Source organism: Drosophila takahashii, chromosome X (genome assembly GCF_030179915.1).
Source record: "Drosophila takahashii strain IR98-3 E-12201 chromosome X, DtakHiC1v2, whole genome shotgun sequence".
Lineage (NCBI taxonomy): Eukaryota > Metazoa > Arthropoda > Insecta > Diptera > Drosophilidae > Drosophila > Drosophila takahashii.
The window spans coordinates 17235970-17254817 of NC_091683.1; the positions used below are offsets into that span (position 1 = coordinate 17235970).

The window sequence follows — 18848 nt, forward strand, 5'->3', positions numbered from 1 at the left end:
CCTTTAATTTTCAAAAACAATTTTGGAAAGCCAAAAGTAGTTCGAATTGAACATACCCATCGTAATTTTTTGGAACGCAGTATAAACGTTTCCCACCCAAGTTCAAGTTCAATGTCATTCGGATTTATGTTCGAGTGTGTAAGTGTGTGTGTGTTTGTATGTTGGTGTATGATAAAAGCCAAAACCCGTTCAATCAAAGCCCATGCACGCACACTTACGCAGCATTTCCGCGAGTGTGTGCGTTTTGTGCGTTCGTTTCATCGTTCGCTTCGTTTTATTTCGTCTCTCGCTTCGCGTGACTTTGTTGTAGTTGTTGTTGTTGCTCTTCTCTTGTATGGCAACAAGTGGGTTGAGTTGCCAACGGCCTTCCCCCTCCCCCCTGAATATTCGCGCCTCCTTATCAACTGGTTTTGTGACGTCATCGTCGTCGTGTGCGTGTGCGTGGCCTTACGCACGTTTTACGCACATTTTATTTTGTTGCTGTGCTTCGTTTCTGGGGGCGCGTCTCGTGTTGAACTTGAAAAGCAGAGAGGAGAAAAGCAAAGCAGAAATAAAAGCAAATGGAAAACAGCTGATTTATGTGCGTAAGAAATAAGAGAGTGGGGTGTAAATGGGGGTGTGTACTGAAAGTTTGAAAAGTTTTTGAAGAGTTAATAAAATAATCGAAAATAAAACAATTTTCCTTCACTAAAATTTCTAATAATTCTTGTTAGAAGTTTCCTTTTTGCGTGGCATTACTGTATTATCAAGTATTATAAATGTTTATTCCACTTTGCTGCGTTTTTGGTTTCAAATTCGGTTTTGGGCTTGCCTTCATGTTCCTTCACTTTTCTCTTTTTTTTTAAAGATCTCAAAATTTGTTTGGACTTTAAATCCAAGGTCAACGTCAACGCATTAGCGACGTCTCGCTCCTTCCCTTTCTCACCCCCTCCCTCTTTCTCTGTGTCTTCGTCTATGCAATCAGTCATTCGTACAGAAAACCAAAAATAAAGATGGAAAAATGGGCAAAAAAATGTGAAGCAGTCCCAAAGACCAAGCAAATATATTAAATTTATTTAATACCAAGACGGATTTATGGCGGAGTGAGTGGGACAGAGAGAGATAGCCGGAAATTAACGCACCCAACTGCAGCCGCAATTAGACAGAGACGGCGATAGCGGCTCACTTTGATGAGATAATTTTCGAAATAGTTTATTTTCATATTTTGTGTGTGGGTGCCCGTTCGCATTATTTATTTATTTATACTTTGAGTGTTCCCTTCCATTGCGTCTGTGTTTTTTTTTTTTGCAATTCGCAAATGCTTATCGCCCATTCTGTCCCGCTCTAGCGCCCGCGATCGCCGGTCCCTCCCTCCCTTTCGCACCACCCGCGTGCAATCAAATGGCATTAGCAACAACTACAACTACAGCGAAGCTTTGAAAGCGGCGTTGCGTGCGCCTCTCTCGCATCGCCCGCTCTCTTTCCCCCACACCCTCTTCTGCTTCCTCTTCTCGTCGACGATTCTACTTAATGCTTTGCATATGTATGTGTGTGTGTGAGTGGGGGTCCATGTGGACACAGTTGCGGTCATTGTTATAGGAATGGGTTGAACAAAATACAAAAATTAAATTTAGGGAAATTTGTCCAAATTAGTTATTAGATTTTTCATATGTAATGGAACAACTGACTAATATCGAGATTAAGTACATTACGCTTTATTTTATTGTAAATGAGTGTTAAGCCGCTTTGGCATCATTGACAGGGTTGTATTTTTATGAGACAAGGGAATTAAATATAAAATAATTGAAAATTTCCACCCCTGCTGTAGCCACATATTTTCGCTTGCTGGTGTGCAAGTTGTGCGGTTCCGCTGCGAATGCGAATATCAAGGTCAACGTGTGATGTGTTGCTGCCGCCGTCTGCGCTGCGCACCCGCCGCCCCGCCCCCTCGACACTCCAACATCCCTGCACTCCCCTCAAACCCGCCCCTTTGGACCCGCGGCCCCCATAAAATGAGCTCTAAGAAAATAATTAAATGGCAGGCATGCGAAAGAAAGACGACGCGACGGCAGTGGCGGTATGAAAAAAAACGCAATTTTTGAAGCGCAGTTGTTAAATTAGAAATGCCATATTTTGAAAAAAAATTGTGTACGTTTTTTTTTCTTAATTTTTTCTCCCATTCTTTGCCCCTTCTACTTGCTACTTGTCTACCGGGTCTCTTGGCCATTAATCAGTTTGTGAAATGCTTTGAGCAGCTTCTAAAATGGCAAGCAGATGATGCGGCATAATTGTTATTAATGTTATGATAAATATACAATGCACACGAATACGAATAAGAGGGAAATCTTTTTTGTATTTACTAAAAATTAAAACAAACGCCTGTTTATTTATCAATTAAATTAGTAGTTTAATAGATGCAAATCGAACGATAATCAATCGATAATCACAGCTCAGTGATCCACTCCCTGTCATCGGAAAAATCAATAAAATTAAATTGCCCACACACACAATTATCGGCAGGGGAAAGCAATCGATAACGATAATCCATCAGGCTAAATTATATAAATTTGCACACATTATGCGAAATTGAGGGACGAAAGAAGTAATCACAATGTTGGAAAGTCGGATTGGATGGGATCGGATCGGATCGGTTTGGATCCCAGGGGATCATCATCAGCCATCATCTATCATCAGGTAGAAGTAGTGGTAGTAGTATGGATTTAGCATTCCTAGCGAATCTGGCCAAATTGTATTAAGACATAAATGCGAGTGAGGCTGCACAAGAATATCGAAATATATATATATAGAGAAGAGGTAGAACAGCAATAAAAAGAGCCGCAAGCGCCACACAAACACACAGAAAATTGCTGGCAAAAAAAAGAATGAGGAAAAAAGTAGAAAAAATGAAACCCGGCAAGGCGGCGATATGCAAACATAATAATTTGCATATTTCGCCGCAGTGTTCCAGTGGTTGTTGTTGTATTTCTCTGATGGTGGTCAAGCAACAAAAACATCTATAAAAGGGAGTGGTGCCCCCCATAATAGAAATGTTAACCTTTCCGCAGCAACAGCGACGCCAGACGTCACACCCAAGTTTGGAAACTAGCAAAAGGAGTTACTCCAAGAAAATAGGTTAAATAAAGTTAAAGATCTTCGTATATCTTCTTATAAAAGGGGAACTGGGAAGACTGGGAATTAAACGAGATAAAGATTTAATTTGCAGGTGCGTGCTGTGAAAGACATAAACCCATATATCTAACCAAACGGGATCGTTTCGGGATCTTCGAGCTAGATCTTCGATAAGAATGCCGCGATAACGCCCTGCCTTTCAGCCAAGAAAGTTAATTCCCTGGCGCCCACTCGTATTTCTTCTTTTTTGCCCCACTTGATTTATACGCATTGGTAATTGGAATAGGAATTCGCTGGCCAAAATGGCAGATATTTCTCCGTTCATTTAGTTTAATTTCTCTCGATGCTAAAGCTGCTGTTTAAATTTCGGTTGGAAAGGTGGACGCCCACTTGGGACATGCGATCGGATCGGTTGGTTGGAACCCCTCTCTCACTCTTGCCACCTCTTTCTGGCAAACTCTGCCCCTCTCTTTCGCTCGGGAAATTTATGTTGTTGACTATTTTCCCGCAAATTACATGCAACGTTTTTTTTTTTGCTTTTTTAAATATAGGAAGAGAGCAGAATATGTTTACTAACTGGGCCGTGGCGTTAGAAATCAAAGCCTTTGGCGTTCATTAGCTTTGGGGGCGTTATTCCCCCCTTCCAACCCCTTTTGGCTGCTTCTTCTTTCCTCGACCGGCAGCGACGTTCAATTAAAAGTGTTGCCAATTTGCGACGCCCCCTCCTCACTTTTGGCCAACTCCAGATCTCCCCCTCCCCGTTTTTCGGCCAAGCCCCTCTTGCAATCAGGAAATTCGATTTTCTTAATGCCACTGAAAGACTGGACCCTGCGAAGCCCCCTCTTGGAAACCCCTCTTCCCACGCTCGTGACTTCTAATATGCGCGTGAATTTATTAACGCTCATTTTACGCTGTTGTTGCGATTCGGGGGCGTGTGCAGGCCGATTGCATTTTTTTAAATAAATTCTGGCGCAAACGGCGCGTGACAGGAGACGCTGCGAGTGGGGATTCCATGGGGCGGCAGGAGGAAAAGGAGCACCTGTTAGAGATGGCACCAAAGGCCTGGAACTTTCACGATTTCTTTTAGCCCTGTTAATTGTGTAAAATAATTTTTTTTTTTATGTTTTGAGGCAATTTTTTACATATTTAAAATGGCTTATATAGCATATAATGAAAAAATCTTTCCTAGCTTTGCTATTCAGCTTAAAACAAACCAGTTTCCAAAAAAAAGACGTTCCTACAAGTGCCACGCACCTCTGCACCTTCAACATCCCTAAAAAATGGGTGCAATTTTATACATATAGATAGATTACATTTTCGTATTTTACTTTACTTACCTCGTGAGTTTCCTCACGCTGCCATCGCTGAAACTCTGAGGTTACCGCAGTCTTAGGCCAAAACCTCATTAGGCTATAGCGAAATCTATATGCGAAATGGAGGCCGACGCCTTTTCAATTTGCCAGCAATGAAAATTTACAACATGGCCGTACCTCCGCTCCACTCCCCCATAAAACCCAACCACCGATCGGGCCGATCCGAAGGGGTTTTATGCATTATACACCTATATATATCGGCCGTTCATTGCATACCCCAAGGCGTGCATGCGCACATAAAAATCGACAGCAATGCTGAAACGGATCGGAACTGGTTGCCAGTTGCCAGTTGCAAGTTGCTGATGTTGCTGCTGCTGTTGCAGTTGCTGTGGCATTGTCATTCGTGGCATGTTCACGCCTTGACGCCCGCAGCCAACTGGCAAGAGCAAAAAAAAGGAAGAGGAAAAAAGAACTGGACTCCAAATTGAACTCCAACTGAATCGCCCATCGCAGCGCTCCTTTTTTAGAGCCCCTTTCCCTCGATTTCCCCGCTGCTCTACCATTTTCCGGATCGCTCGTTTGTGGCATCTTCAAAAGCGGCATTTGTGGCTGCGTTTGAGAGCCAGATCGTAAATCTAATAAATGCTTGCCGCAACATCGCGGAGCTCCAGGGGGAAAAGCGTAGAGAATGCGCCTTTCCTTCGGCCTAGTGCATAAGATGATGGACTGATAAAGCGAAAAATTAAAAAGGAACATTTTTACTTAAATACTTGACACTTGAGAAAAGGTGTTCTGGTTTCGTTTCTATTAAATATTTGTAACAATAATATAAATATATATATATTTTCATTATTTACTAATTTATTTTATGTTTTTTACGCCCATTCCAGGTGGTCCTCTCGGCTTGTTCCTCGTACTTCCAGAGCCTGTTCCTGGAGCACCCCGAAAGACATCCAATTGTGATATTGAAGGACGTCCGTTTTGCCGAGCTGCAAACCTTAGTTGAATTCATGTACAAGGGCGAGGTGAACGTGCAATACTGTCAGTTGTCCGCGCTGCTCAAGACAGCCGAATCCCTCAAGGTGGGTGGCAACCCTGGCTAGTGTGGCCATTAATTGAGATTAATTTCGTCTTGATTTCAAGAACATTTCTTCTTTAATAACTGAAAATCTGTTATCTTATTGATTCTCAATTTTTGTGGTGTAAAGTTTTGTGTTAAATTAAATTAAATATTTAACAATTTATTTAAAACACTCATAATATTTGAAGGCAAAAACTAATTTGAGAATAATTTCGTCTTGATTTCAAGAAAAATTTTTCTTAAATAAGTGAGAATCTGGTATCTAAATAATGCTCAATTGTTGTTTTTGAAATCCCAATTAATTAATTAAATAACTAAAAATTAATTTGTGTACATTTTAAAAGAACAAAAAAAAATAAATTTTAATTGGAAAGCCAAGGATTCTTGAAATATTTCTTAATTTTTAAAATTATATATATTTTATTAACCATTATCCCCATCCTGCAGGTCAAGGGCCTCGCCGAGATGACGAACCAGAACACGACGCTGCGCGAACCGGAACGAGAGCCGGACCGCCTGCGTCCGCAGGGCGGCGGCGGTGGGAGTGGCGGGTCCGCCCACAAGGCGGCCGACAGCCCGGCGGCGGCGCTTGATGCCACAGCGGCCACACAGGCGGCCACGGCCACTGCGGCGGCGGCCACATCGACCACAACCTCAGCAACATCTGCGGCGGCGTCGGCGGCGGCGGCAACATCGGCGACAGCGACAGCAGCAACATCTGCGGCAGCAACAGCGGCAACGGCGGCGGGGACGGGAAGCAGCAGCAGCAGCAGCACGAGCAGCAGCAGTAGTACAACCACAACGGCGGCCACCACAACAGCAGCAACCTGTGCCACAGCAGCAGCAGCAACAGCAACGGCAGCAACATCCTCGGTGACGGCGGCAACATCGGCCACTTCGGAGGAGGCAACATCATCCTCCGGCGGCCAGAAGCGGGAGGCCAGCGATCGCTGCAGTCCCACGCCCGCCAAGCGCTCCTCCAGGGACAAGGACAGGGTCAGGGTGAAGGAGGATGGCCAGGAGCAGGAGCAACAGCAGCATCAGCGGGCAGACGAGGAGCTGCTCGCCGAGGAGTTGCTGGCGCGCAACTTAAAGAGCGAGGAGGAGGACGACGACGAGGTGCAGGAGGTGGACGAGCTGGACGAGAGCGAGGAGGCGATGAGGGAGCGGGGAGAGGAGGAGGAGGACGAGGACGAGGATGAGGAGACGCCCATGCCGCTGGATCTCTATCAAAGACCCAATGTCGAGCCAAAAAGCGCAGCGGCAGCAGCAGCAACGCAGCAGGGCGGCAGCAGCCACACCACGTGCAACAACAGCAGCAGCAACAGCAGCAACAACAACAACAACTCAAGCAGCAACAACAATAACAACAACAACACTAGCAGCGGGAAAACCACAGCGGCCAGCAATGGCGGCACAGGAACCTCGGGCGGCACAGCAGCAGCGGATTCAGTGGTTGCCGTGGACGACGATGACGACGATGAAGGGGATCAGTTGCATCATCATCATCACCATCACCATCATCATCATGGTCAGGTGGACGAGGATGAGGATCTGGACGATGACGTGGTCGTGGTGGGCACCACGGCCACCGCGATGGCCAGGGGAATTGCCCAGCGACTGGCCCACCAGAACCTGCAGCGCCTGCAGCAGCAGCACCACCACTCGCAGCAGCACCACCACTCCCAGCAGCAGCAGCACCACCACCATCACCACTCGCACTCGGATGACGAGGATGCCATGCCTGTGATTGCCAAGAGCGAGATCCTCGACGACGACTACGACGACGAGATGGATCTGGACGACGACGACGAGGCGGACAACAGCAGCAACGATCTGGGCCTCAACATGAAGATGGCCAGCGGAGCGAGCGGCGGCGGCGGCGGAGGAGGTGGCGTAGATCTGTCCACCGGCTCCTCCACCTTGATACCCTCGCCATTGATCACGCTACCCTCGTCATCCTCGTCGGCGGCTGCGGCTGTGGCGGCGGCCATGGAATCGCAGCGCTCCACGCCGGCGGCTCAGGGATCGGGAGCGGGAGCGGGCGCCTCGGACCTCAGTATTGGCGGCTCCGGCGGACGACCGGCGTCCAGAAGTTCGCGCGACGGAGGCGGCGGTGGGAATGATGGACGGGGCGGAGCATCCTCGTCCAGCCTGCTAAGTCCCGGAACGGTGGCCAATCTCCTGCCCGTGCAATCGGTGCCATTGGTAAGTGACTGACTGATGGGGAAGCAAATGGAATACAAATATTTCAGCAAATATTAGTTTCGATAAAAACTATTGTGGGGGGTGATATCAGTTTTTGACAAAAATATGAAATTTGTATTTTGGTTTTTTTTGCTGTAACTTGGCCAAAAATGGTCCTACACCAAAAATACATACTGTTTTGAACAGATATCAAAATTATCAATAAATCCAGAACAATTTCCATGTGATTTTGAAAAAATAAAATTTTCGCCAATTTTTAGTTTTTTTTATAAAGGGGTACCCCATGATTTTTTGCGTAAAATTTAGAAAAAATAAAATGTCCTGGTTTAAATGTCAATCGATTGGAAATTTAATAACGAGTTCAGAAAGGTATGACATTTCATATTTGGATCAATATTTCCGATGTGTCGACCAAAAACAGTTTTTTTTTTGGAAACTGGGGATTTTTGTTTGCATACTTTTAGAATAGCAAAATTCGTATATTTTTCCACACCCCTGGATCCGCGCATGAATCAAGAGAACCAAACCATTATTTTTTCTGGTCAAAATACAAGTCTTGGCAATGAGCTCAATATTGCCAGTATCAAAAAGAATTGATTGAAAAAATCGTATCGAAAAGATAAGGATTAAACAACCTTTACAACTTAACTAAAATAATAAAATAGTTGAAATTTATTTTTGTATTATTATTTATATTTTTATTATTATTTTTTTGTATTATTTTTTATCACATTTATATTTTACTTATTTATTATTATTTCATTTTTATTTTTAACTTCGCTTTGCCCAACTGAAGTTCCCCTCTCGTCTCCTATACTTAGATAGCTATGCTTTTAAAAGACCCACCAAGTGATCCTTTGGTAATGCCACCTCTTCCATCCGCAGAGCCTCAAGAAGGAGATCGAATGCAGCGAGGACGACAACAGCAGTCACAGTAGACACATGCAACAGCGTTCGGCATCAGCTGGCGGCGGCCTGGGCGGCGACCTTGACTACCGCGCCTCCCACGAGTCGGTAAGTCTGCGATTCTCAGCTACTCTTGACCCTGACCCCGCCCCTGAACTCCCCGATTCGAGAAGAACCCCTGCCAAAATTCGAAAAGAAACTCCAGTCCCAGGAGATCCCTTTCAGTGAATGCTTTTGCTGCTTCGATAGGTTAATGAAAAATGAAAAAAAATATTCAATTCCGAGACGCGTCTCGCAAAATAAGATCTACATATCTGATCTCCCTATCTGGCTCGATCCGACTCCATTTCTATATGTATATCTCTATTTTAAGTATTGCTCTCTCTCTCTCTGTCTGTTCTTATATATACAATCTAAATGCCATATTATTATATATTCAATTACCAAAAACAAAATACAAAATCCAAAAACAAATGCAAAAAGAAAACAAAATCAAAACCAAAACTCAACATATATTTTTGCTCTTCGTCGTGTTCTTTGTCTATGAATTTTTTATACATATATATACCCATACATATATATCTATATAAATATATATATATATCTTAACCATCTATATCTATGCCCTATATATACATATCAAGTTTTTCCCAACCTAAGAAAGTAAAGTTTTTCTTTTTTCTATTCAGTTAAAAAAAATCCAAAACCAAAAAACCTTAAAAGTAATTGCAGAAAAAACCAAATATCAAATGTTAGTTGTTCAGTTTCCTAGCTCTATATAGTAAATATATATTTTGTTTAATGTGTAGCGCTCTCTCTCTCTCTCCTTATCTGTCTCTTTCTACCTCTAGCTAGCTAACTCTTTCACACACTCTCTCTATCTCTCTCTCAATGTCTATCGATAAGTGTCTGTGTAATTTTGTTAGTTAATCCAATCTATGTGTATGTAATCTATGTTGTTGTTGTCGTATATCTATGTGTAAATATCTCTCTGTAAATTTCCCACACACACACACACACACCTAAAACACCCTATGCCATAAGTTTTCGCACAGTTGATAGAATTTTGTTTTATTTTGGTTTTATTTCGATGGTAGTTGACTTTTTATCGCTTCGTTTTGTGGGCCACTTCCCCTTTTCACTTGCCACACATTGTTGGCAATTTCCGTTTGCAATTTTGTACCCCTGGATTTTTTTTGTGTTTGTATTATTTATTTACTGGCCATGTTCTGTTCGAGGTCCTTCTTTCGCCCTACTCTCCCCCAACCCACCCCCCGGAATTTCCTTCTATTTTAATTTAATTTTTTATTTGCCACCAATGCTGTTGCTGTTGTTGCAGTTGCATGTTTACGACACTATAATTTTCAATATGGCTGTCAAGGGAGCTGGCATTGTCCAGGCCTTCTCGACAAAATGACGTTCGGGGATTCCCTATCATTAGGTTTTCGGTAATATGTTCTATAAGCAAGGCAGAAAAAATGTGATTTTTGAAGTCAAAAGTCTGGAGGAAATATTCATATTGATTTATTGAAAACTTTTTAAACGTAAAGCTCTTTTTTTAAATGATATTCCAAATAATCTTTAAATTATTTATAAGTCACACTTATTTAATTTCACCCCAGAGGTTTAATTAATATACAAATAGAGTATACGCAGTGTGTACACTGGTCCCTTTTTTCACTCGGACTCGCTCGCCAGCCTTTCCATGTCCGCACATTTATTATTTGAGACTGCTATATAAATAAAATAAAAACCAAATCAAATATTCAAATCAAACAATAAGAAAAATTGTCGCATGTTGCAACAGGACAAACAAAGGGAGTAAACAAAAAAATCAAAAAAAAAAGGCAAGAAGAAATGTGGCTCGATATTCAATTTATTTTTTACCCAGCCAGTGCGAACAAGGCATTCTGGCGGCGGCGGTGGCGGTTGTCTCCACTAATTTTGGCTCGCATTCAAAATGAATGTAATGCATACTTTTTGGGCGCACGGCGAGCACAACTGTACCTACTCGCCTTGCAAAACATTTAGCTTCCGGCAAATATTTTTCACATTACATTCTCCTCCGCCTCCGTCTCATTCTTTTTAAGCGCAAAAATTTTCGTCAACAGGGATAAACGCGGAAAATGTGGGAAAAAAATATATATAGGAGAATGAAAGCAAAAGCAAAAGGAACACGAGTAGCCACTGTCGTTTTTCTTATGTTTCCTAGCTCTTCTGCCCGCTTTTCCTACTTCAGTGCAGTGGAAAAAACCAGAAAAAAAACGCAAAAAAAAGTGTATATATGCATAACGCACTTTGTTGCAACGCTTGACGAGTTTAAGGGGGAAATTCGGGGTGGCAGAAGCTGGATGACAGGCCCCAGATGGGCCAAGCCAGCGGAAATGTTGTCAAAAATCCGAAAGCGCCTAAAAAAACGCTCGAAAATTAAAATGCAAGTCTCACAGTGTTGACTTGCTAAAAGGTTACGGACTCGCGATGAATAAAAATGGTAGTTCTTCGATTATAAGGATTTAAGGGAGGCACACAAATTATCTTTAATGAGTAGAAAGAAAAACTTTTTTGGTGACCAAAATTATAATTTTAATTTTGAATATACATATATTTTTTTATATTTGTTTAACTTAACTGTTAATCATTATAGTGATTTTATAAATATTTAGGGAGTATATAGATATAATTTAATGCTAACTGAAATTATTATTTAAATTTTAAATATACTTATTATATTTATATACAACTTAAAAACCTCAAACAAAGCAGTTTAAAGGATTATAAAAATTATAAAGACGATTTCAAGGGGAACAAAATTAACTTCTAAAAGTATGAATAAATATTTTATTTTATTAATGAGCACAATTTTAATTCGATTTTGGAATACACATTGTTTATTCTATTTTTATGCACGTCTTAAAAAATGTTCATTTAAATCCAAAATGTTAAACAAAGGGTCCTCTTTTCGATAGCCTTTCCCAATGAACACAACCGAAAACTTTTTCGGAAGTCTGGAGCATTACATGGTGTTCATTATATGTGTATATGCATCTCCAGCGATTTCTCCCCTCCCTCTCCACCTTTTTCTGGGCCCCTTCTTTCGGGGAGACGCACATGCATAAATTCAAATAAAAATTTATCTAAAAAAGAAAGCTTGGGAAGAAGAAAGCCCAAAAGGAGGCAACAAAAAAGTGGCAGGCGCCTCGAGTCTGCGGACGTTGACGCCGATTGCACTGGTGTATGTGTGCGAGAGTATCTGTGTGGGGAACGGTTATGTGTTGCACGGAACAAATTTTAATATCTTTTTTAAAAATGAACCAAAAAAAATATTATACTTTAAATTTTATACCTATATTTTTCCATTTCCATTCCATTTCCATAACTAGATTTGTCATAAAAAATATTTTTTTAAATATTTTGACTTAAAATTAATACTTTTTAAAGGCAAATCAAGCCATTTATAGAACATGTAAACATTTTTTTAATTTATAATCAGTTTAAAAGCGTTTGGTAAAATATTATATTTAAATTATTTTTATTGTTATTTTTTTATAATGCGTAATTATTATAAGAAATAACCACATTTACCTTCAAAAATATGAAAATGAAATTTTGTAAAAGGGTAGTATGTAGATATGCAACTTTGGGTGCACACACACCACTGCAATTCGTTGACTCTGATGTTTTGCAGGCCTCTTGTAGGCCTCTCCAAGCCATTGCCGCATAATAAATACTTTTGCTTTTACACTTTCTTTTTTTTTGTGCCCTGCCCTGCACTCCTTTCTCCTGTCTCCTGGCCCCCTTTCTTCGGCTTTTTCGACTTCCCTGCGAAGGAAAGGGAAGGGGCGGCGAAATGATTATAACGAGGGGAGCTGCAGCAAAACAAAACCAAAACAAAAATCAACGCACAAAACCAACAACTTTTGCTTTCTTTTTCTTTTCCTTTTTGCTTTCTTTTCTACACACACACAAGAACACACACATACACATGAGTATTTAATTTTGAAACAAATGCGTTCTTTTTTTGCCTCTCGTTTTTCGAGCTGCTGCTCTTATGCAATTTTTTCATAGCATACCTTTAGGCTGGCCCTCTCAACTGTCGCTGCTGTGCTTGCATTTTATGAGTCGTCCCCCCTTTTTCGAGCCCCTTTCGGGCCAACCCCTTCCCCGCAGCCCCTGTCAGCATTTGCGTTGTATGTTTGCCGTCTACATTGCGTATGCGTAATATGAACGCCTGGACAAGCAGGGGAAAAATATTAGGAGTGCCGAGGAGAATGCTAAAAATGTTTCTTTAATTTATTTTTGGTTACTGAAATCATAATTTGAATTTTAAATATTGTTTTATGTTAGGAGTGCTGGGCAGAAAAAATTGAAAATATTTCAATGAGGGTTTTTTAAGCGGCCTTTACACTTTCCAAAAATGTTTTTAATTCTTATTAATATTGAAATTATTTTTTCTGATAAAATAATTTCAGAATAAATCTTTACAGAAATTTCTAAAATTTGATAAATTTTTAGAAGTCTTAAAGTCTGGCGATCTATTATTTTCACTGCCACTGTTGCTCGCAGGCCCATGGATTTGTTTATTTTTGCATTGGGGGATGTACATATATTTTTTAATATTTTTATTCGGAGGCTTTCGCACAACTTTTGACTGAATGCATTTAGGTATTGCAGGCGGGGGCTGAGGGGCTGAGAGCCCCGCCCACCGCCACTCTAAGCCTCCATCAATGCCTGGCAACTGTCAATCATGCAGTGCACAAAAAAAACCGCAAAAAAAAGGATTTTTGTGAGGCAGCGGAAATCCAAACAAATAAACAAAAAAATAAGAGTCAACAACAAAAAAACGCTGCCAAAACGCAACAAATGCCAAAGCGAAAATATATTGCATTGTGTGGGGGGCAGCAGCCCCGCCCCCTTTTCGCCCCTTTTCCGCCCCACCCCCTCACGCACATTGCACATTTTGCGCTGCAACTGCGACGGCGACTTCTCTGTCGGGGCATTGTAATCAGCGCTCGATGCCCCGCGTTGCGTTGATTGCAAAGTTTTTCAAGTGCTTTTTGGTGGAAGCCCGCCACCCACATCCCACCACCCAGCCACGCCCCTTCGCCGGTATACCCGGTTTTTATTTCGGCTTAAACAAGGGGGAATGAAGCTACAAAACTGCTAATAGCCCCGGCGACTTTAAGCCTATTCAATGATGAAAATTCCAACAGCCTTAAAGGTAACATGCTTACAATTTTAGAACCAAATTTAAACGATTCAAGCCTATAGCTATATAATATTTAGTTTAAATGTATTTAAAAAATATTTATTAAAGTTTAGGATTTTTTTTAATAAGCAATAATAATTAAAATAATATTTTATGGGCAAATATCTTTCATTTGTAATAATAATTACTTTTTAAACATTTTTAAAATCTAATCAAAAATGTTCAAGGATTTAAAAGGTATGACAAAATAGAGAACAATGGGTTTAGTTCAGGTCACCAACATTTGATGAGTTTTAATAAAGAAATGCCATAGGTTGCCAGGTTGCCAGGAGATTTCCAATAGACTGCGCGACGGGGTCACCACTTCCACTTCCACTTCCCCTTCCATTTCCCCTTCCCAGTTGCTCTTGAACTTCCAATGCGAACTCTTTGAGGTCTGACTTTTGTCTCTCGTTGGCAGTGGGTTCGTCATCGGGTTCCCAGTCTCATTCCCGCTGTTTGTTTTCGTGTTCCCACACACATCTATTATTTATATATTTTTTTATTGCAAAAAAATCTGCGAAAAGAGCAGAGATTGCCACTTCCGTGCATTTCCCTCAAATGAAAATATAAAAAATATAAAGACACCAAATGCAAGCAAAAATATATATAAATGTGTGGGGTTGCAAAAACGCCATACCTAAAGATATATATCAATGCAAACGTGCGCCTCCTGCCCCTTCCCAAAAATACAATAAAAAGGGGACTCACAAAAAATGCGAAATAACAAAAAAAGAAATTATAACAATACATAATAATTTGTGCAAAAATATTACGAAAAAAGAGGAGCGTTGGGGAATATTTGAAATAGTCGCTTCCGCCAGCAGCCCAACTTCTATGAGCTTCCGCAATATTTGCCAGATGCGTTATATGCGTCATCTATTGCGTCTATTTTTTGATTGCAATGAAAGGGACCTTCAAAAAAGGAAAATAATTAAGCGCACCAAATGCAAACAAACATATATATATATATGTGTATGTTTTTGTTTTTGTTTGTGTTTGTGTGCGGCTCTCATGCAACATAAAAAGGCAAGGCAGACCCAAGAGAGTTTTCATTAAAAATTTGCTTTTATTAACATGTGAGGGGCTGCGTGGCGGTTGGAGGTTGAAGTTGAGGAGGGGCTTAAAGCCCCGCAAAACGGCATCAAAATGAACAAGAAAAGGCCGACGACCGTCGAAAATATTTCGTAGAAAAATAAGCAATCCAAAAGGGGCAACCGAACCGAAACCAGACGCACATCGATCGATATTTGATTATTATTGCGGCGACGACACGACTATGACGACGATGATGACGAAGGCGGGCCTCAAGACGACCAAGAAAAGGAGGTGGATACGTTGATGACTGCACTCGAAGAAGAGGTTTTTGCTTTGACCTTCAGTCATTGGTTAACCACTTACAAAGGCGCCTACAAGTAGGCAGTGAAAGTCTATAGAAAATTAACAATTGTGATTTTTATTTCGGGAAATAGCCTTTGACCTCCAGTTCATTGGTAGTTCACGGCAAATAAATCATAATTAAGTAGGAAAAATATATGACAGTTTTAGAATCACCTACAAAAACACCTAAAGGTATGCAGTGAATAAGAATCGAAGCCATTTTTTAGTATAGAATTTATTAGTATTTATTCAGTGTATTTTCTCCCAGTGCATGTCGCAGGACATTAACTGCAGTGTGGCAATAGCAGGAGCCAGATGTGGAGTGCGTCTGGCGCTTTTGGGAATGTTCGGGGAAGTTCGAAAGGAAGCGGCTCGGAGGACCAGATAATCACTCCATTAGGCGTAGGCTCGTTGAACTCGTCTCCCGAATCAAAGCGGTTCATCGACTCACGGCGTTATTTCTTGGCCATTTTCCCAATTCCCCTTCTCATTTTGTATTTCGATTTTTTTTTGATTTTTGTTGTTTTTTTCTGTGTGTGTGTTTTTTTTTTTTGGCAGTTTTGCTTGTGGTGACCCAGATTTGGTGGACCCTGCACTGGGGTTATTCAATAATCCGCTGGCTAGAGCGGGAGAGGCCAAAACTGCAATTTGGCTAATGGAAAGTTTGTTTATTTGCTGGCCTGTTTGGCTGTCTTTTGCCGGCAGAAATCACGCAACATCAGTGGATGTAAGTTACTGGCGCATCGGTCGAGTAATCTCCCTTTAAGCTGAAAGAGAACCCATTTAAATTTAAGGGAAAACTCCTGGTAGCCGCTGAATTCTTCGGGGAGTTGGTAGTCTTGAATAGGTTATATTATTTATTATAAACAATTGCAACAACAGTAACTTGTATTAATCTTCTATTTATTAATTAGCTTTAAGATTACCCATTCACTCACCCTAACGCACACCCAAACCAATCATTTGGTAGAATTATTTATATTTATGTAAATAATGCATGTTTTATAAAAATCCATTAAAAACCATACACCCTCCAAACATTTTGGACAAAGAAATCAAAAAATAAATAAAATAAAATTATTAATTTTTAATTTTGCGCTTTGTGAGAAAATAGAACATAAAGTTCCCCAATAACCAACAAAATTTGACAAACTAAAAAACTGTAAATGAGAACAAAATTCGCTGCACAAAATTTGGACCGTACCCACTTATATGCATATACGATTCCCCGATCCCGAACCCAATAAATCGAATATTCTTCCTTTCTTTGCATTACAAACTAGATGAAAACCCATTTTTTAGTTGATTTCACTCGAAACCAAACTTGTAAATGTAATATTTTGCTATTAACTCGTTATCTCTGTCTTAAAACTTACTCTCTATCTCGCTCTCGCTCTGTGCGTCACTTTATTGTGTCTCTATCTCGCTCTTTTTATCTCTCTGTCTCTATCTATATCAATATTATCGATGTGTCAAACTGTGTGTTGTGCTTTTAATATTATATTAATCAAAACGAATACGGAACAGCAATATAAAAGAAACCACAAATTCTCCATCAAATGAAACAAGAGAGGGGTCCAGATCTGAACGTTGTGCAATTGATAACCAAGATATATATACCTCAAATATATATATATATAAAATGCATTAATTTATCAACCAAACAAAGAATCGTACTAAAGCGCTTTTGGTGTTTTTTAAACTACATAATCGCAAAAAAAAAGAAGAAAATATAAACAAAACCACAAGAAAAGAAATTACAGTCAAGAAATGCAACCAAAAAAAAAAGAAGAAAAATAACAAAATCTCAATCAAATTATAGAAAACTAAATCGAACTAAAACACTCACACACACCAACATACCACTCTCACACACACCCACAAACTCACACTCGACCAACATACTATATAATACTATTTTTTCAACGATATATATGTATTATCTAAATGTGGAACGCTTTTACCATAAATCGTTCGTTCGTTGTTCGTTTATGTAAATGGTAAATGTGTGTGTTCTATTTTTCCATAAGCTAAATGTCTTTCATTTCTCTCTATAAACAATTATTTTCATTATCATTATCATTTTCGTTGTCGTTTTTGTTCATTTCGAATTTAATGACTTCCGTTTTGTGAATCTGCGTGTTTTACTTAGCCAATGTGTGTATTGTTTTCCTTTTAAATATATATTCCAATATGTTGACAGTTCCGATTAATCGGACTGATCGTAAGAAATTTATTAATATGTGTGTCGTTAAATAACTTATTATTATCATCATACTCGGAGAATATAAAAATGAAATGAAATGTATATTTCACAAAGTTTTCAAATTTAAAATTTAAAAACGTTTTAATTTCATTTTTTCAAGTTTCTCGTTACCTTATCAAGATCTTCATAATCCATTGAAAATAACCAAGTTTAGTAACTGAAGGTGTTCATTAAAGTAATAACCTAGATAAGAAAACAAAATTATCCTATTAACTTTATCCATTCAACATTAATTGGAGATCACATAAATCTGTTTGGATATTTTTTCCGAATTATCCGATATTATTTCCGAATGAAAAGAATAATATACTTTTTGAAGCATACTTTTAGGCTAAATAAAATATCTAGATTTTGATGTGATCCATTTTAGGTATAAATTTGAGTTAATTAATTTTTTATTTATTTGGCTGATGGACTTTTAACATAATCAATGTGTGTGTGTGTTCTTACATTATTTTTTAGATGTATTTTGTGTTCTTGTGACCTACTGTGCTCTATGCTCTTATTGTCTGTCTCTTTTTCTCACTCTATTTTGGAATTGATGTTGTGTACTTTCGTTTGATTTTTCTGGTTTCTTCGATTTCTACCCCTATTTATTACTATATCTCTTTCTCTTTCTATTTAATAATCAAATCGCTCTGTCTGTCTCTCTTCTCCCTGTCGTTAAATTTTTGTGTTTACTATATCAAAACCTACTCGTATGTATACATAAATATATGCCTCTGTTTCCTTTCATATCATTTATCGCTGTTGTGTGCTCTATTCAAGTAAAGACATATCGGCTATCGGATATCGAATATTGGATATCGAAAGGATTTATGTGTGTTTGAGTGTGTGTTTGGTTGTTCTGTTGGTCGATTTTTTTGGTTACCCAAATTGTTGAACTACATGTTGTGCCTCCTGTGATGATACCATACCATATACCATACGTATAAGTCTGAAGATCTCTTTCTCTAGGTATTTATACATACCACACGTACTACATATATATGCGTACGCCTAAGTTAATGTATGTAATACCTGATACCTGATACTTGACTCAACTGCAACTGTGCCACCTATGTTTAAGATACGGAAATTTGAAACTCGATACTCGATTGTTTCCCTATGTCCATCCACAAAGATAGTACTTTGTGCGCATATTTCTTAGCTTCAGGGCTAAATGGATCCTCGAATCCGCATCCGAAATTCCGTTCTCACTTGTTTTCATTTTCCGTCCTTACTTTTCCTCATTTTCATTGCAATTTTCCCCCTCTTACTTGCCTTTTGTTGCACTTTTTTTTGTTTTTCGTTGTGCCATATATTAAAAAATATTTAAAGAAGAAAAATAATGAAAAAAGA

The 18848-nt window shown here is 39.7% G+C and overlaps 1 protein-coding gene across 9 annotated transcripts in view; it reads left to right on the forward strand.

Moving 5' to 3' along the window:
* Positions 1-18848, forward strand: part of mamo (maternal gene required for meiosis) — a 147504-nt gene that overhangs the window by 104493 nt on the left and 24163 nt on the right. For all 9 annotated transcript variants that reach the window (XM_070218732.1, XM_070218731.1, XM_070218737.1 and 6 more), the window contains 3 exons: positions 5312-5503; positions 5950-7710; positions 8596-8724. In XM_070218732.1, coding sequence (XP_070074833.1) covers positions 5312-5503; positions 5950-7710; positions 8596-8724 — 2082 coding nt within the window. The remainder of the gene's footprint in view (positions 1-5311; positions 5504-5949; positions 7711-8595; positions 8725-18848) is intronic.